This window comes from Chlorocebus sabaeus, chromosome 14 (genome assembly GCF_047675955.1).
Source record: "Chlorocebus sabaeus isolate Y175 chromosome 14, mChlSab1.0.hap1, whole genome shotgun sequence".
Lineage (NCBI taxonomy): Eukaryota > Metazoa > Chordata > Mammalia > Primates > Cercopithecidae > Chlorocebus > Chlorocebus sabaeus.
Window position 1 is genome coordinate 20509061 of NC_132917.1, and position 20876 is coordinate 20529936.

General features: G+C 36.8%; 1 protein-coding gene across 1 annotated transcript in view; it reads right to left on the reverse strand.

The window, feature by feature from the left end:
• Positions 1-20540, reverse strand: part of LDAH (lipid droplet associated hydrolase) — a 156385-nt gene extending 135845 nt beyond the window's left edge. The window contains exons 1-2 of the mRNA XM_007971353.3: positions 20460-20540; positions 1583-1738 (exon numbers count right to left, since the gene is read on the reverse strand). Of these exons, the coding sequence (XP_007969544.1) occupies positions 1583-1736 (154 nt within the window). The 5' untranslated portion in view covers positions 1737-1738; positions 20460-20540. The remainder of the gene's footprint in view (positions 1-1582; positions 1739-20459) is intronic.
• Positions 20541-20876: the final 336 nt, after the last annotated feature.

Genomic DNA, 20876 nt, shown 5'->3' on the forward strand with positions numbered 1-20876 from the left:
TTCCTCAGTCCCTGCCCTTAAAATCTAGATGCATCAATTTCTTTTTTTTTTTTTTTTTTTTTTTTTGAGACGGAGTCTTGCTCTGTCGCCCAGGCTGGAGTGCAGTGGCCAGATCTCGGCTCACTGCAAGCTCCGCCTCCCGGGTTCACGCCATTCTCCTGCCTCAGCCTCCCGAGTAGCTGGGACTACAGGCACCCGCCACCTCGCCCGGCTAGTTTTTTGTAATATTTAGTAGAGACGGGGTTTCACCGTGTTAGCCAGGATGGTCTCGATCTCCTGACCTCGTGATCCACCCGTCTCCGCCTCCCAAAGTGCTGGGATTACAGGCTTGAGCCACCGCGCCCGGCTAGATGCATCAATTTCAAGATCACAAATGAAACTGTAAAAACACTAGAAGATATGGCAGAATTGTTTTATAATCTTGGAGTAGGAAAGCCAACTTTCCTTCTTAGAGAGGAAAGTTCCTCTCTAAGAAACTCATAAAACCCTGAAGTCTTAAAGAAAGAGACTTAGCATTTTGGCCACATAACAATGATACTTTATATACAACCAAATAAACATTGTAAATGATGTCAAAAGACAAACCAGGAAAGATTCTTGTCACGTATGACAGATATAACACAATTTTACAGTTGTGTAAGAATCAACTGAAAATCAATAAGGAAAACATTGAAAACACAATTGAAAAATGGGCAAGGGTTTCAAACTGACAATTCACAGAACAAGAATAAACATGTATGTTCAAACTCACAATTAAAAATGCATTTCGAATACCTGCCATTGCTCAAGCATCTGTCCCTAACATTCTATTGACAGTGATCTAGCAAAAGTTACGAGTGACTCAGCTGCCAAACATCAGAATAAATATTCTAATTTTTAATTTTTACTTTTTTTAAATTTTTATTTTTTTAAATGTTTTTTTGAGACGGAGTCTCGCCCTGTTGCCCAGGCTGGAGTATGGTGGCGTGATCTCGGCTCACTGCAACCTCTGCCTCCCAGGTTCAATCAATTCTCCTGCCTCAGCCTCCCAAGTAGCTGGGACTACAGGCGTGTGTCACCAGGCCCAGCTAATTTTTTGTTTTTTAGTAGAGACAGGGTTTCACCACATTGGCCAGGATGGTCTCTCCTGACCTCGTCATCTGCCCATCTTGGCCTCCCAAAGTGCTGGGATTACAGGCGTGAGCCACCGCACCCAGCCAAATATTCTATAATAAACATATAATCATGTTGAAATGAGGCAGAAAAAGTTTAGAAAACTGGCAAAAATATTGATGAAGTTTTAAATATTAAGAAATGCTTTAAAAACCACATTGCAAAACTGCATATCTTGTATATACTTCCAACTGTGACACAAACACACACACAAATACACACACACATAACAGACAACATAATGTAAATACATAGAAGAAAAACACAAAGTCCAGCCATCAAAATATTAAGGGTGGTTGTTAACAATGGGCCGAGCGATTTTAATTCCTTCTCCAAGGTTTTCTATATTTACCAAATTCTCTATACTTTAAAATCAGACATAGTTATGAGTATCTACAAAATGTCTCCTCATCCAGACTTTTATACTCACCAGGAATAATGAAAATAAGCAGCTTAGGCCTTTTGACACTTTGATCATTAAAGAGGTCAGTCCAGGGCCCACATTTTAGAACCTGGGTTTCGACTCCACCACACAAAATGAATTCCTCATGCACAGGAATTTCTTCCTTGAGTTCTGAGTCCATTTCTAAATAAGGGGAGAAAAGTAGTATGAAGAGTCAGTAAAATGTAAAACCTTGAGCCAAGGACAAAATTCAAGAATAAAAAAGGGCAAATTTCAATATACCTAGAAGGAAATGCCACAAGGACATCTGGGAAACTTTAAGACCATTCAGTGATGCTGGATTATAAGATTGCAAGACAAGCAAAACAAACCACAAGAGTATTTAGAAAGGAGGAGACATATCCTTGGCAAAATAAAAGACTATAGAGGCGTTTGAGTTAAAACCGTAACTTCCACTTTCCCTCTGCTGGAATTCTCTTTTAGCTCTGTGCATTACCATGAGACATGTTCCCCTACTTTCACCCGGTGAGAAAGTGCAGAGGTTCTGGCTTGCCCTTGCATTCTCCCCATAGAAGAGTAAGAGGGACAATGAACTCCCTATATATTCTCTTATTTCCTCGTATTACTCTTCTCTTGTCCCAAATTCTGTGTGTGTGTGATGTGTGTGTGTATGTGTGTATATATATGTATATATACATATCCGTGTGTGTGTGTGTGTGTATATATATATATATATATTTTTTTTTTTTTTTTTTTTTTGAGACGGAGTCTCCCTCTGTCGCCCAGGCTGGAGTTCAGTGGCATGATCTTGGCTCACTGCAAACTCTGCCTCCCAGGTTCAAGCAATTCTCCTGTCTCAGCCTCCTGGGTAGCTGGGACTACAGGCATGTACCACCATGCCTGGCTAATTTTTGTATTTTCAGTAGAGATGGGGTTTTGCCACGTTGGCCAGGTCAGTCTCGAATTCCCGATCTCAGGTAATCCACCCGCCTCGGCCTCCCAAAGTGCTGGGATTACAGGCATGAGCCATCACATCTGGCCCCAATAAGCATATTTTATGTATTAAAGCACTACATTAAATTATGAAATGGATAGGTGGAAAAAAAACCCAGGATATACTATCACGAACCATTTCCTGAGTAATCTGTTATGTGCAAAAATGTAGGCCCCAATTATTTCTGTCACTCCTCTACCGCTGCCTCTGCCTTCCTCCTCTATTGACAGCACCAAATCTCAAACCTTCATTGGTCTTTGTCTTTCTCTTCCCCTCTCCTCCACTCACTCAAAGCACTACAGAGTTAAGATTCAAAGGGCCCTTCTAGCTTATTCTACTCTTACCACTTTACATCAGCCTTGTACTTTAGTCTTCTTGTCCTTGAATTTCCCTAGTGCCCCTATGCTTTTCTGCTTCTACAACTTTGCTCATATTTAATTCTCCAACCATATTTAATTCCATAACTGCACTTTGTACAGTTGTCAGTTTATTGCCTCTCTACTCCAAATTCATTCTTCATTGTCTTATCTGGAAAAGTGGATCTGGGCCTTTAAAATATTTTTCCTTTGCCAGTTGACATGATGCTAAGCTCTGTCAATAGAGTGTACTGGAGAGGCTTTGCAGAAGGAAAAAGTTTTCTCAGCAGGTTTCTGGAGAGCTTATATTTTACCCCTCCACTGTTCCACTGCTGTGAGATTTCTCTATTGCAGTGGTTCACAACTAGAGACAATTTGCCCTCAGAGAACATATGGCAATATTTGGAGCTATTTTCCATTGTCACAACTTGGGGAACTACTGGGATACAGTGAATATAGGCCAAGGATACTGCTAAATATCCTACAATACACAGGACAGCTCCCCACAACAAATAATTATCCAGCCCTGAAGGTCAATAATGCCAAGGCTGAAAAACAACACTGCTGTAGTACTAGGTGCCTACAGGGGAAAGCTTTCTCCAGCATCTGGCTAGCTGCTGTGTGCTTGCTTTCTCCAGCTCTCTACTCAGGCAGCAGCAGCACTATATCCAGGAGCCCCAGACCAGGTGGCTACTCCCCATCCCCTCTCCTCAGCCCACATGCACCGGCTTGGCCAGTCAGCCACCTGACCTTTGTTCCACACAGCAGCTTGGTATATTGCCCTGCCCCGAGCTGTACACAGCAGTGCTCTAGATTGCTACACAGGGAGGCCTCTCCAATTTGCAATTCCAGTGGTATCTAAAGTGGTGCTCCAACTCCTTCTACTCACTAGCCAACCTCAACTCACTTGCACCCCAAGGGTTGTTACTGTGGCCCTGCTGCACTGCCCTGATTCCCTCTGCATGCTCTCCTACCAGTCTTAACTCACCTGCTGACACTGTGTGCACCAGCTTTGGCTCAGACAACCCAGCAAACTTCTCTACCATCCAATGGGCTATAGCCACACTTTCAATGAGGTCTGAACCTCATTTCAATTCCGTCCTTCATTGCGTACTTTTCCTCAGCCCTAGGGTACCTTTTGGAGTTCTCTTTATAGAGTGACTTCATAGTTTTTCTCCTATCATACCCTAATAATTCTTTAAGTTAAACTAACAATTTTAGTTACTATGTGTCTTCTGTCTTCTGGTTTGATCCAGACTGATACACCTCTCATGTGTCTGTGCAAATTTTTCTTTATAAATCTTTCCCTCATTATACACAGCACAAATTCTACTTGTTACATGAAACCTTCCTTGAGCACCCCAGGTAAATAAGGGAAATCACCTCTTCCTCTAAACTCACAGCATCTGTCTTTATTATAAGGTGACAGTGGTAAAGGCACATAGCTAAGCTCCACTTGGTAAAATCTGTCATGTCATGTCATGCCACACTTTCCCACAGCACCACAGACAAGCAATTGATGCAAGGGCTATATGTCCCTTCCCAGATTGAACATCCTAAGGCAAATGCAATGCTGGCTAGGAAGTAGTGAAATAGGAAATTCCACACATTGATGGTAATAATAAAAATGGCTTTGCAAAGCAATCTAGCAGCATGGATCAATACACATAAAAAGTATAAACTTTGATTCAGTCATTCCATTCTGAAAAAAACCCAAAATATTTCAAGACTGATACATGGAATGCTAATTGTAACAGTGAAAAGCTGAAAAAACTAAATAGTAATTGATAGATGAATGGTTAATTATGATAACCCATTATCAGACACTAAAAACATAATATATATGACTCAATATTAAGGAATAATTAAATAAATTGAAACTCAATATAATGATCGAATATTAAGTTCCATCAAAACTGCTCTAAGTTGGTTATAATTTATGCATTTCTTTTCTAACATTTCTAAAATTTCACTTCTCTAGCCTGATGTTATATTGCCTCTTCCATTCTCTTTATTCCTTTATTGTTTATTCTGTCAATTTAGTGAATTTAGGAAGAAATAAACATTTTTATTCTAACCTCTATGTTTAACCAAAAGTCCAAAACTGATTCTCTTAAGAATACTTAGAAAAATGAAAAATCTTCGCTTAGAAAGTGGAGACCACTGTCCATTAAAAATATATGGACTAAATAAAGTATCACTTCATATTTTCTTATGGACTGACCTTTTACTTCACTAATAAATGCCACTGTAGCCCAGTCTCCAAAACTATCACAAACTACAGTATATTTATATAAGTTCTGACCTTTATAATGTGTTAGAAACAACATTAGATTTAGCAGTAAACACTGTATTAAATTAGAGCACTGACTGAGAAGACACTGGCCAAACTGAATACTTTCACTAGAAGAGAATTTAAAGTTATTAACTATAAAGTTGTTAAATATATTCGAATCATAAATATCAATACTTAACTTCAAGTAAATGACATCTTGGGAGATTGATTAGCCACAAAATCAATGAGAATTCAAGTAGATATGAAAATCAAGCTCAGTCTATAAACATTGGAAAACAAAAAAGTACAACTCTAACACCTCAAATAAAATACAGCTGAGAAACATGGAATTAAAATGCTGGCTAGCTGCTGTGTAGCTTCCCCTGCAGGCACCTAATTCCATGTATTTATAAAGCATCTTTCATTTTACTTTACTCTCATATTTCTGAATCTCACACACCCATGTAAAAGCAGCAATGGGAAATCTGAGGCATGAGAATTAAAATTCTTTCTTACCTAAGAATCCAAGGTAGTTCAGTTCTTCAAATAAGTGTCAGATTAACAAAGGACAGTATGTTGTAATTATATATTGGTAAAGGATAATGGCACGCCTTCAGCCTCAGCCTATAAGCAATCTTTAATAAAATCAATTTTGGTAAGCAGCAAGACTTGTGCTGGATAAAAACCAAGCGTGGATACAATTTATGCATCTTAGGCAAGACTATTTTCCTAAATATAGGTTTTAATTTGCTTAATGGGTTTCTAGGGTTTTTTCCCAATTAAATCTCATACAACTCTAGATAATTTGACTAGTATAAATTTTAGAGGTTCAAATTTATAATATTTGTTATAGTATTTATAATATAAACATATAAAGTCGTGGGCTGATTTATTTATATTTATATGTTTAAATATATACTTAATATACACTAAGTGATTCTATGTAGTTAAATACTTACAATATTTATTATAAAGTTAGCCATTGAGAACAGTAAGACTGTACTAATAAAATATTTAAAAGTGGAGTTATAAATAATACATCTTAATCAGCTTCAGCATACAGTAAAATGTCTGCATTTTACTTTGGCTACTTGGAAAGAATACTGCTTTATTCATGTAAGAACTGTAGATGATAACAATTTTTTTAAAGTTTGTGTTGCAATGTCCAAATAGTTTTCAATTAAATGTCCAGTCTTTCAATAAAACTTGAAAAAGAGGTAATAAGATGGTTTTCTTTCAAAGTTAAAGTACCAACAATATCTAATCATAACTTACATTATTTATTACATATGTAAGATGAACAGGAAGCTTCTAAAACTTCCTCAAATGCCAAAAACTTTATATCTAATATTATCAAATGTGCACAACTTTGTGTACTGTTACTGTCCCACAATGCCACACAGCAGAACTTCCTCAAATGCCAAAAACTTTAAACATAATAATATCAAATGTGGACAATTTTGTGGACTCTGTTATTGTGCCACAATGACATAGAGCAGAGCATGCACTTTGCATGTGTCTGAACCTTCATTAGTGCTATTCCTAGGCACTAGTATTAAACCTACTTGGAAAATATAAGGTGACTGGTCAAGTGCAGGTTTGACTTTTAAAGGCCTAGAGCAGAAATACAAAATTTTTAATTGGTATCAGAAGTTTTATTTGGTCATTTTAAAAAATTGGCCTACAAGCCAACAGAAACATGCTGGTGATCTGTATATCCCAAATAATCTTCCATTGAGAACAATTAGAAAAGCCAGAAAAACTTTTTAAAAATCTGTTAAAAAAATCCGTAACCACTGAAAGAATTTACAAGATTGTGAAACAAACTAATAAAATATAGAAAATAATTAATATAGAAATAAGCAGAAAGCAGAGAAGCAATAGAGAATAGAAAATATGACACAAAATGTATGAAATGCAGATAAAGATATGAATGCAGGAAAATTCAAAGTTTTGAAATGCATATATTAGAAAACAAGGCTGCAAATAAAAGAACCATTTGGCTTAAGGAATTAGAAAAAAAATAAATGAATCCAAATAAAGAAAATAGAAAAAAGATAATAATGTAGATATTAATGAAATAGGAAAAAAAGTTTAGAGAGGATTAGCAAACCCAAAAGTTTTTACTTTGAAAACACCTATAAATAAGCAAACCCTTGACTTCTCAAGAAAAGAGATGGCACAATCAATCAATATCAGAAGTGAAAAAAGGATATCACTCCAGATTCTACAGACATCAAAAAATAATAAACAAATATTATGAAGAAACGTATGCCAATAAACTTGACATAGACAAATTCCAAAACAAACAAACAAATAAAAAAACCGAACCCAGCAGATACAAAAAGAAAAAAGACTAGAAGACTCTTAATAGACTTATACCTTAAGACAAAATTCTTGGTCCAGATGAAATTAACACTTAGGGAAGGAATAATACCAATTTTACATAGAGTTGTCCAGAGAATAGAAAACGAGGGACAACTCCCAACTCTTTTTATGAAATCAGCAATTCTTTGTAATTTTTAGTTTAAAATGTACATTATAATTAAGGTTGAGATAGATGCAAAAACTATTCAGAATATTAGCAGACCAAATCTAGCGCTATATAAAAGGGTAATAGATGACAACCAAATTGTGTATATACCAGAAATGAAAAGTTGTTTAAATATTCAAAATTTAATCAGTTTAAGTTACCACATTAACAGGGTAAAGAAAACTTATATAATCATCTCAACTGACAGAAAAAATATTTTATAAAATCCAAGAGTCATGAAAAAATTCTTAACAAGTGAGAAATAAATCTTTCATAAAATATAAACATGAAATACATATTTTTTCATATAATACAAGTATTAAAAATCTTCAGTAAATGTTTTACTACGGGTAAAATATTGAAACCCTCTCTGAGTTTGGGATCAAGCTATGGAGGTCTGCTATCAACACTTCTATACTTGAAGTCTTAGCCAATGCAATAAGAAACCAAAAAAAGATATAAATGTATTTAGATTGGATAGGAAATGTGATTATTCACAAACATGATGATATACATAGAAAATGCAAAAAATTCCTTACATATACTAATCGAATTAATAAGTGAATGCAACATGGTCATTAGCTAAAAGGTCAATATATGAAAATCAAATATATTTCTATATACTAGCAACAAACAATTTGGAAATAAAATTTTTTAAAAAGAGACCACTTATAACAGCATCAAAAAAATCAAATACTTAGGAATAAATCTAACAAATGATGGGCAAGACCTCTACACAGAAAGCTAAATGGTTTGCTGGATATTACTGAGAGAAATTAAATAATGAGGGGACAAACCATATTCATGAACTGGAAGACTCACTAGTATAAACTCCAAATTAATTCTTAGATTTCTAAAATTCTAATCCAAATCAGGTTTTTCTCCCTTTCCTTTTTTTAAAAATGGAAATTGGAAAGCTAATTCTAATATGTATGTGGAAGTGTAAAAAGTCAAGAATTGCCAAGACAAGGCCAGGTGTGGTGGCTCATGCCTGTAATCCCAGCACTTTGGGAGGCTGAGGCAGGTGGATCATGAGGTCAGGAGATCGAGACCATCCTGGCTAACACAGTGAAACCCTGTCTCCAATAAAAAGACAAAAAGTTAGCTGGGCATGGGGGTGGGCACCTGAGGTCCCAGTTACTCAGGAGGCTGAAGCAGGAGAATCACTTGAACCCAGGAGGCAGAGCTTGCAGTGAGCAGAGATCGTGCTACCGCACTCCAGCCTGGGCGACAGAGCGAGATTCCATCTCAAAATAATAATAATAATAATAATAATAATAATAATAATAGCCAAGACAAGTTTGAAGAATAACCACAAAGTTGGAGGACTTTACCCTATATCCAGGTTTAATAAAAACATACCATTATTAAATACAAAGTCAGACAAAATAGACAAAACAGTGGACAAGAACAGGGAATCCAGAAACAAATCCAAACATGTATCTTCATGATTTATGACAATGGTGTTCTTGCAGAGGAGTAAGGAAAAGAAGGTCCTTCAAATAAATCATGCTGGTTCAACTGGATGTGGAAAATAAATGAATCTTGACTCCTTTCTCACATCATAGACAAAATATAGTACTAGGTATATTATAGATCTAAATGTGAAAGGTGAATAATAAAGCTTCCAAAAGATAACATTGGAACATACCTTTATGAGCCTAGGGTGGCCAAAGGTTTCTTAAACAAGGTAATAGTAAACATTAGCCATAAAGGAAAAGACTGCCGGGCGTGGTGGCTCACACCTGTAATCCCAGCACTTCAGGAGGCTGAGGAGGGTGGATCACAAGATCAGGAGATGGAGACCATCCTAGCCAATACCATGAAACCCCATCTCTACTAAAAATACAACAACAACAAAAAAATTAGCTGGGCTTGGTGGCACGTGCCTGTAATCCCAGCTTCTCAGGAAGCTGAGGCAGAAGAATTACTTGAACCAGGGAGTTGGAGGTTGCAGTGAGCCAAGATCGCACCACTGCACTCTGCCACCAAGACTTAAGACTTCATCTTAAAAAAAAAAAAAAAAAAGGGAAATACTTTCAAATTCCATCCTCCACTAGAATTAAGAACTTGTATTTAGCAAAAGACACTATTAAGAGAGTCAGAAGGCAAGTCACAGAGTGGGAGAACATTATACATATACACACACACATATATACACATATGTATAGTATTCTGAATACGAGCCTGTTGTTGGGAAATATATATATACACATAGGATATAAAATATAGATTTTTCTCCCAACATGCACATATCCAGAATTTACAAAGAACTTCTACAAATCAGTAAGAGACAACTCAATAGTAAAATGGGCAAAATACCTGAACAGGCACTTTACAAAAGAGACTATCAGATATCAACTAAACATAAGGGCTTTCTAGAAGAGTAAAAGAATACTGATACAGAAACTATAAATAAAATACCATTCAGGGAGGAGACTGATTTGCTGGATATGCACAGGCCAATACTGAAGCTGTCCTACTGTTCACTATGAAGGCCTTGAATGGCAAGCTAAAAAATTAGAAAACCAGTAATTCCACAAACAGTTTTTCCAAGGAACATGTATCACTAGCTATTAGTTACCACACTTAAGAAAATAAACTATTCTCAGTAAACACTGGGTGTTCCAGTTACTCTCGCTACCTAAAATATTACTCTAAAACTTGGTGGCTTAAGACAACCATTTACTATGCTTACGGATTCTGTGGGTCAGGAATTCAGAAAGGGCACAACAAAGATAGCCTATCTCTGATCCAAAGTCTCGGGCCTTAGTTGAGAAAACTCAGCAACTGGGTGTGACCTGATCACTGGGGGCAGGAGTCATCTGGAAGTATCTTTATTCATATGCCTGGTGACTGATGCTGTTGTCACATAGGCTGTTGGCCTGGAACACCTGCATGTGCCTTCTCCATTTGGTCTGCCAATATGGGCTGCTTTAGGCTTCTTCAGAAAATGGTGGCTGGGTTCCAAGAGCAAATGTCTCAAGAGTACCAGATTGAAGTTGTATCACCTTTTATGACCTACCCTCAAAAGTCACATAGCATCACTTCCATGTTAGACAGAAGCCCATCAATATTCAAAGACAGCATGTTCTTTGTACAATATGACTTTGACATTTCTACTGCGAGGGGTCAGAAGAAGTGTTAAAGTCATATTGTAAAAAGAACATGTGGTATGGGAGTTACTATTGTGGCCTTCTTTGGAAAACACAATCTGCAAAGTTAAGTTAAACACAAAGGCACGTAAGCTTTACTTCTGAGGAACTTTTTCAAAGCACACCGATAGGAACTGTGAATGCTGAAGTTGGGGACATAGTATACAACAGGGGTCCACAATTCCCGGGCCATGGACTGGAACTGGTTAGGAACTGGGCCACATAGCAGGAGATAAGCGGCAAGTAAGCATTACTGCCTGAGCTCCGCCTCATGTTAGATCAATGGAGGCATTAAATTCTCACAGGAACACAAACCCTATTGTGAACTGTGCATGCAAAGGATCTAGGTTGTGTGCTCCTTATGAGAATCTAATGCCCGATGATCTGAGATGGAACAGTTTCATCCCAAAACCATCACCCTCACTACCCACCATTTGTGGAAAAATTGTCTTCCACAAAAGTGGTCCCTGATGCCAAAAAGGTATACGACCTTCTAAAATCTGATTTGACTATATTTCATTAATGGTGATCCTACTAATCTCTCTCATTAATACCTCATCTCCTTCCTCAGAACAGTTTGGGAAAATGTTGTAGGAAAGAGAATCTGGTGGATTTAAAAGGGAGAGGGACTGGATTAAACTAGTTTTTTTTAAGAGGACTATGAAAGACAGAAAAAAACAGAAGATTACACTAGAGTTTGGAAGCTATCAAAATAATCTGTAGATTATTTCAAAAGAATCTTCTTTAGATTATTTCAAAAGAATCTTCTTTAGATTATTTTGATAATAATCAGTCAAATGTAGGCAAGAGTGGGAATGAAAAAGGAGTGAATGGGAGTCTAAAGTCTTGGTAATGATATGGAGAACCAGGGACGGGAAAGGGGCAGGGATGACAGATTTTGATGCCAACGATGAGAGGAATGAAAGCGCTACTCACATACATATAGGGGAAATACAAAAGAAGGGAAATTAGTGGGAGGAAAGGAAGCTGGGATTAGTTTAAAATGTAGTTTAAGTTTCAAGAAAATAAGGAACAAGGCCAGAAGACAATGTGAGCCACAGAACTAAAGCTCAAGAGAGAACAAAGTAGACATACAGTTTCTCCAGCTGCTTCTTAAAGAACTTCTCTATCTTGGCTTCTATGCCACCTCCCAGTCCTCATTGAGAACCTTTTCCTCCCCTATTCCCTGTTCCCAAAGTTTCTGCCCTGGGTTCACTTCTCTATATGCTCTCCCTTGGAGATTACATCCACTTCGAGAATTAGCCATGTGGGAGAATCCTTTATATCTACTCCTTAAGTTCCTGTCAAGTTTTTCCAGCTATTGAACATTTTCATCTGGATGCCTCATTGATGCATAAAAAATGGCAAATATCAAAATCATCTTGTTTTAAAAATCAACCCTATAAACCCTACATCATGACTTCTCTGCTGCCATATATAGAACCACTATTCTCCCAGTCACCCTAATTCAAAAGCTTCTTTGGCAACTCCTGCTATATTTTGGGAGCAATATCCATAGGTAAGGAAAAAAGGCATCAACAAAATAAAAAAGGAACAACTAGAAATATGTATTAACTAAGACATGTAAAGTAATGTAAGCCAGTGAGGAGTGTCTCAAGAAAGTTGCAGGATGGTGATAAAGTTTTAAAAATAGATATTAACAAATGTCCAAGAGCGTAAGAACCAAGGCAACAGTAAGAATAACTGAGAGTGCTTTCTGTAAGCCAGGTACTGTGCTAAGCACTTCACAGATGCTATCTAAATTTAATCCTGATGACAACCCTATGAGATGGGTATTATTATTTCATCCTCCCACCCCAAGAAAATATGTGAGAAAATTGATTGAAAGACATTAAGCAATTTGCCTGGGTCACACAGCTAGTAAGCTGTAAAGTGGCAGAGTCAGAATTTGAACCCATAAATGTCTGAAAGATCCAGAGCTCATGTTATTTTTAAAATTTTACTTATACGCATATATATAATTTCACTTATACGGATAAATGAGATACAATGCATGCTGAGATTTTTCTAAACAATTTTTTAACCTTTTGCATCATGCCTCCATTCTACCTCTCCTCCTTACCATCCATCTCTCTCCCAAACCCATGTTACTTAGTATAGTCCTCCACATTCTTCTATAATTATACACAAATATATGTTAAGCATTTATGCATTTTTTCATGAATGAGTTGCCAGTGTTTGACAAATAGTAGCATATTATATACACTTCTATGCATTTTGCTTTCATACTTAATAACATATGGATATCCTGCCAAGTCAAAGTTTATATAAGTAATTCATTTTTAATGGTTCTATAATGTGGATATACCACAATTTACATGACCGTCTCCCTGTTGCCAAGCACTCAATTAGTTCCCAGTTTTTTCAGAACAATGCTGCAATAAGTACCCTTAAATACCTATGTTCTTACATATATTCATACCTACCAGTGCTTTTGTTTTTATAGGCCAGATTGCCAAGTGTGAAATTGCTGGTTGAATTTTAATAGATGTTGCCAGATTATTCTCAAAAAAAGAATGTAATTCTTTTAGTGATGTAGAAAGTTATCTTTCCCTCTACAACCCTATCATCACTAAGCGATACCACTGTTTGTAAGTCTTATAGTCTTTGGATATAAAATACCTTATTCTTTAATTTGCATTTTACTGACTACAAGCATGTTTAAGCATTTTTTCATGTTTGTTAGCTTTTTAGACTATCTTTTCCATAAATTGTCTCTTCATATCATTTGCCTAGGTTCCAAGAGAGTTATTTATCTTTTTCTTATCAGTCTGTAACAAAACTTTGTATAATGCAGATGCTAATGCTTTTCTGGGCTTCCATATTTTACATATGGTTTCCCAGATGTTTAATTTTTATTAATCATTAATCTCTACTTCTAAACCTTTAATACACTATAAAAGGATCCAATTTTATTTTCTTTCAGATGGGAAGCTACTTGTGCTAATACCACTGTAATACAGAAACCATCTTTTCCCCCACTAAATTAACATATACTCTTTTTCATGCAGTAACTTTTCATACTTACTGAGAAAGAGCTTTTTAATCACAATGTTATACTGTCAGTGAGCCTGACAATGGGGGGGTCCATGGTTTATTTTTAATTATATCGTAGGGATAGGAATCAAACTGATAAACCTCAGCAGTCAATATAACCTAAATCTCAAGTATGGCCACTGAAAGTTACCCATTCTACTTAATTTTTGTTTTTTCTTAGATTTACCTCATTTGTCAACTATGTAAAATCTTCAGTATTCTTCAAGGGAAAAGAAGGAAAGGAGAAAGAATTTTTTGTTTTTTTATTTATTTTTATTATTTCTTTTGAGATAGGATCTCACTTTGTCACCCAGGCTGAATACAGGGGCACAATCTTGGCTCACTGCAGCCTCAACCTTCTGGGCTCAAGCAATCCTCCAGCCTCCACCCCACAAGTAGCTGAGACTATAGGCACACACCACCATGCCTGGCTCACTTTTTGTATTTGTGGTAGAGAAGGGGTTTCACCATGTTGCCTAGGCTGGAAGAAAGAGCTTTTTAAATCTGAAACTATATGACAACTTTAAAAGTTTTAATGAAGTAAATATAAATGTTTCATTCCATCTTCATTCCTGGTTCCTTTTCTCTAGTTTCAAATTTCCTACTTTACCTGTCAGCAAGATACTACAGACGATTTTCAATTTGCCAATGCCTAAATTCTCTTCTCCATTTCCTTCCCCATTTCCCTTTTATTAGGGCCTCTAACAAGGAATTACCTGAGACAGAGAGAAAAAAATTATATACATTCATGCTTCATCTGCTAATTACAGAGGTAACTTTGCAAAGAAGGTTTAAAATCTTGAGTAACATTAGTTCATATATACAAATAACCTAAAACTGTTATTAGTTTTTCCAATAAATTCCATGTATATTGAAAGTAGCTCTCCTTGAAAGATGAAATGTTTTAAAAAGTAAGAACCAAAAATAATTATAAAATTGAAAAAATACTAATTAAAATTAAAAACTTGCTGGATGGGCTCAATAGTAGAGTGGAATTGACAGAGAACAGGATCAGTGAACTTGAAAACAGATCAACAGAATTTACTCAGTCTGATCAGAGAAAAACAGACAAAGAAACAAGAAGGGCATCAGGGACTTGTAGGACAATAACAAATGACCTAAAATTCATCCAATCAGAGTTTTAGAGGAAGAAAAGAAAGTATGGCGCTGAAAAAAATAATCAAAGATATGATAGCTGAAAACTTCTCAATGTGACAAAAGACATAAATCTACAGAGTCAAGAAGCTGAGAAAACCTTAAGTAGGAAAAAATAAAAATACAAAATACATCATAAGTCAAAGTTTAGAAAACTAAAAACAAAGAAAAAAATCTCCAAAGCAGCCAGAGAGAAATGGCACATTACCTTTAAGGGGAACAATAATTTGAATACCATCAGATTTCTCATCATAAATCATGGAAAACAGAAAGAAATGGCACATTTTTCAAATATTAAAGTAAAAGAACTGTCAAGGCCAAATTCCATATAGGTCAAAACCACCTTTCAGGAACAAAGGGGAACAACATTCTCAGATGATGGAAACTAATTTGTCACTAACAGACATATCTTTAGGAAGTTCTCCTAAAAGAAGTTCCTCAAACAAAAAGGAAATGATGTATCAATAAGGTTTAATTTGAGTAAAGGAAGAACACTGGAATGGGTAATAGTCATGGTAAATATAAAATTAACTATTCTTCATCTCATGAGTTTCTTAAATCATATTTGATAGTTGAAGTAAATGTTATAACAACATTTGATGTGGTGTTCAAGGTGTATAGAGAAAATACAACTATTAAATTTTAAAAAGGGAAAAGGAAAAAGGACCTTAATGGAAGTAAGGTCTCTACACTTCAACTGGCAAAAGGCAATAAAAGTATCCCTTGTGATAAGTTGTTACATCTATTGTTATACCTAAAGCACAATAAAAAAAGGTTAACTTAGCCAGATACTCAAAAACACTATAAACACGTCAAATAGAATTCTGAAAATATTCAAGAAACCTACAGAAAGAGAAGAGGAACAAATACGAAAAACAGGAAATAAACAGAAAACAAGTAACAAAATGGCTGGCTTAAGCCCTACCATATCAATTACTTTTAAGTGTAAATGATATAACTATACTAGCTAAAAGACAGAGTTTGGCAGAGTAGTTTCTTTTTTTAAATGACCCAAGCATATAGCGTCTACAAGAAATTCACTAAAACATAATGACATTGGTAGGTTGAAAATAGAAGTATGGAAAAGATACGCCATGCTAACTACTCTTTTTTAAGTAGTGATGGCTACACTACCATCAGATAAAGTAGACTTCAGAGCAAAGAAAATTATTGTACAAAGATACGACGATTAATTCATCAAGAAAACATCTTAAATGTATATGCACCAAACAACGGATATTTAAAATACATGAAGCCAAAACCAACAGAGCTAAAAGGCAAAACAGAGACATTTGTAATTACAGTTGGGATCTTCAGCAACAAAAATAACTATTAGACAATCAAGAAGACACAGAAGAACAGAACACCACCATCAATGAACAGGACATAACTGACATGTGTAGAACACTGCAACCAACAATAGCAGAATACACATGCTTTTCAAGCACACACGGAACATCCACCAAGATACACCATACCCTCAGTCATAAAACAAACTTAAAAATTAAAAATTACACAGCTTATGTTTTCTGATCATTGTGGAAAAAACTAGAAATTAACAACAGAAAAACAACAGGTAAATCACTAAAAACTTGGAAACTAAACGACACACTCCCAAATATTTTCATGGGTCAAGCAAACTTCTAAGGAAAAATTTTAAATATATGGAACTGGATGGAAATGAAAATACAAGACAGCAAAATTTGTGAGATGCAACTAAAGCAATGCCAAGAGGGAAATTATAGCAATAAATGCTTACATTAGAAACAAAGAAAGATCTTAAACTAATAATCACAGCACTAGACAAGGAGAAGCAAAATCATCCTAAAGTGAGAAGGAAGAAAATAATAAAAGTAAGAGCAGAAATCAATGACATTAAAAATAGAAAAATAGACAAAGATGAAATAAAGAGCTAGTTCTTTGAAAAAGGTCACTGTAATCAGCAAATCACCACTGAAAAAGATAAAACTACACAAATTACTAATACAGCAGCAATAATGAAACAAGGGTTATCACTAAAAACCAGGTAGAATACTATTACTCTACCAAAGCCTGGCAAAGGCAGTACAAAACAAACAAGCAAAAACTACAACACATCTCTCATACCTACACCTTGACCTCTCATACCTCTCTACCTATACCTTAACAAAATATTAGCAAATAGAATATGGAAATATACAATTATATACTATAACCAAGTGAGATTTATACCAGTTATGTTCAACATTTTAAAATCAATGTAACTCACATCAACAAGCTAAAGAAGTATTAATTCACTAAACATACACTTACCATATGATTTAGTAATTGTACTCTTGGGCATTTATCCCAGAAGGGGAAAAATGTATGTTCACTCAAAAACCTTCACACAAAAGTTCATAGAGGCTCTATTTATAATAGCGTGACCCAAATGTCCTTCAATGAATGAATGGTTAAACAAACTGCAGCATAGCCATCCCATGGACTACTACTCAGCAATAAAGGAATGCATGATACACACAATTTGGATGGATCTCAAAAAGTTACATATGGTATGAGTCCATCTACACAATATCCTTGAAATAACAAAATTATAGAGATAGAGCAGTGGTTGCCACAGGTTAGGGATAGAGCTGGGACAAGATAGTTTGACTATAAGGAGGGAGCATCAGGGGGCCTTGTGGTGATGGAATAATTCTTTATCTTGATTATGGTAGTTATAAGAAGCTACACATAGACCGGTGTACACACACAAATGAGTCCTTATAAAGTTAGTGAAATGGAAATACACTCTGTGAATTGTATCAATGCCAATTTCCCAGTTTTAACATTGTGCCACAGTTATCCAAGATGTTACCATCGAGGGAGGCAGGCTTAAGGGTACACAGCGACTTTCCCCGTAAAGTTTTTTGCAACTTCCTGTGACTATGTAATTATCTCAAACTAAAAAGGTTTTTTAAAAAGTTATTAATAATTATATATGTATTTAATTGCAATTGGTATAATAAGTGGTATGAAAGGGGAAAATTGGGAATCTTAGCACACAGCCCTATATAAACTTGAAAACATACAGGTGAAAGTCAACATATAAACAGATCATGCATAAACAGAATTTTTTTTACAGTCTGCTGTAACTATGGGTATCCATCTCATCTTTCTCCAGAATAACATGTAAGAACAAATAATTGTTTTCTATATTCTGACTTGATCACCATCTAGCCCCTTGCAATAAAACCACTTTTTTTTTAACTTCTTTTCATTTGCAAATTATATTCTCTTCCTTTCTCATCAGAACTTAAGGAGACCTAAAAAGCAGGCAATTAATAGAACAAGAAATTAAAGGTCAAAGATGTTTACATTTTTTGTTCAAGGACATAAGCATTTAAATGGCAAAACAAATTCTACAGTCCTCTGATACCTATTCCAATATTTCCCAGCCACATATAACTTTGAAATATTATATAACACTAAAGAATCCAAAAAACAAACTGCAAAATATTGTAGGAGAAAGTCCAAGTGGTAATGACTACATGTTATACCAAGATTCTGTGTAGTTGTCTTTGCTCCTGCTTGATGTGGTTGCGACATGAGCAATTTCACAATTCTTTTTTTAATGACTTTTACATTTCACCTACTTTTGCTATATTTGCTATCTGAATGACTGCACACTAACCCCAGTGAGAATCTTCTTAAATTTGTGCAAGTGGGCCAGAAAATCAAGCTTAAATGAAGATAAAATCCATGACTACTGCTGAGGACATATTAAAAACTAAAGCACACATTACACTCAAGATGAACGTGCTGAATTATCTTTACTGGAAAAAGGCAATTTGTTTTACACAACTCCTTTGCTATGTCTAAGGTGGCAACTATGACATCAAACTTTCTTGTAATCACACACACACACACTTTTTAAATGTGCCAGAGAGCAGCTTTCAGCTTCTGGACATCAATTAATGCCAAGAATTTCATAAGTGTACAAACTACTTACCTATATTAAATACACTCATTAGAAATAATATACTAATTTCCCTTTGGTTGAAGTATACTTAAAGTGACTTCAGAATTAAGTGCTTAATCTTAAATATATCATGGTAATACTACAAGGGAGAAAATGCTGAAAGTAGAGCAACATTTTAACAAAGAAAAAGTCCTCCAGTCTGAAGGCATTAAGTTATCACAAAGCAAAATATTAAAATGCAAAATTTTAGATGGGCACCATTGTGTTGCCTTGATTGTGCCCTAGAATGCTACATGCTGAAAAGACGGGCCTTAGCAGGTTTCCAAGCCTTTCACCTTTAGGTGGAAAAATGGGAAAACACACAACAGAGACACTCCTACTTATAGTTTCAGAAAGAAGTTTAATTAAAAAACAGCTTTTGAGAATAAACATTCTGGAGATGCTTCTAAATCTTCTGGGTTTCTTTTGGTTGTATATCTTTCTCCAAACAGATTTGTTCTTTCAAGTAAAGGACTATCAACTCTTTTTTTTTTTTTTTTTTTTTGAGACAGAGTCTCACTCTGTCGCCCAGGCTAAAGTGCAGTGGCGCGATCTCGGCTCACTGCAAGCTCCACCTCCCGGGTTCACGCCCTTCTCCTGCCTCAGCCTCCCTAGAAGCTGGGACTACAGGCGCCCGCCACCACGCCCGGCTATTTTTATTTTTTATTTTTATTTTTATTTTTAGTAGAGATGGGGTTTCACGGTGTTAGCCAGGATGGTCTCGATCTCCTGACCTCGTGATCCGCCCGCCTTGGGGTCCCAAAGTGCTGGGATTACAGGCGTGAGAGCCACCGCGCCCGGCCAGGACTATCAACGTCTTGTGTTTGGTACACAGGACACAAAGCAGTTGTCCGGTAATTACTTGCGACGGAAGACACGAATTAATTAATCAAGGAATAAAGTGCTCCAATCTGCATCCTGTCTTGCGTGGGGAAGAAAACCAAACTAAGACCCAAGGGTGAGAGTTTACGGTAAAGGTCTTTACCGTGAATAAAAGGTGGCGTGAGCACTAAACGCTGGGGACAAAGAACACTCACGGCCCAGAGTTTGACCCCTCCTAGCCACTTCTTCCCGGCCGGTTGCTCAACCTTTTGGCCTCTACTCCTCCACGGGGGAGCCGTAAGATTCCCTCACAGGTGGGCTGCACTTAGGGGTTCAAATGCTGCATTCCCGCGCTCGGGTGAGCGACTGCCCGGCCTGCAGCTCAAGGGACTCCCAGGCCAAGTGGCTCCTAACTAGCGAGCTGTCGGAACAGTATTACTTTCGCTGCTACGGGCCATCTGGCCCAGGGCAACAGGGGCTCTGCGAGGAACCATAGAGAAGAGGCGCCAGATCCCGCGTGCCTGCCCACCCGTCCTTCCTTTGGGCAGTCACCCTGAGCTCGGGAAGCTGTACCTCACCTGTCCGCCTGGAAGGCGGCCGGCTCTCCCTGAGGGTCCTGGGAAGGCAGCACAAGACCGGAAGTGCTCCCTTCAGGTGACGTCACAGTACCGCGCCGCGAGCTGATCCTGGTAGCCGATGTCAGCCGGACGCGCGGCGCACAAGCTGTCTGGGAGATTTCAGTTTGTGGCTTGGAGCCGGTGGTCCAGCTTCAGAGAGACCTCTTGGAGGGTGTTGGGGTTTTCCTTTCTTTTTCGTTTGAATTTTATCCGCCTTTTATTTTCTGTCATCCTTGATATACTTATGGCTTCCCTTTCCCTCTCTCTCATTTGTTCCATGTCTGCCCCTCTTTTCTCCCTTTTCCCATTTCCCTCTTTCTGCATTACTAGTTGCATATCTTCCCCACATACACAGGAAAGTTGATTCTCATTTGATCA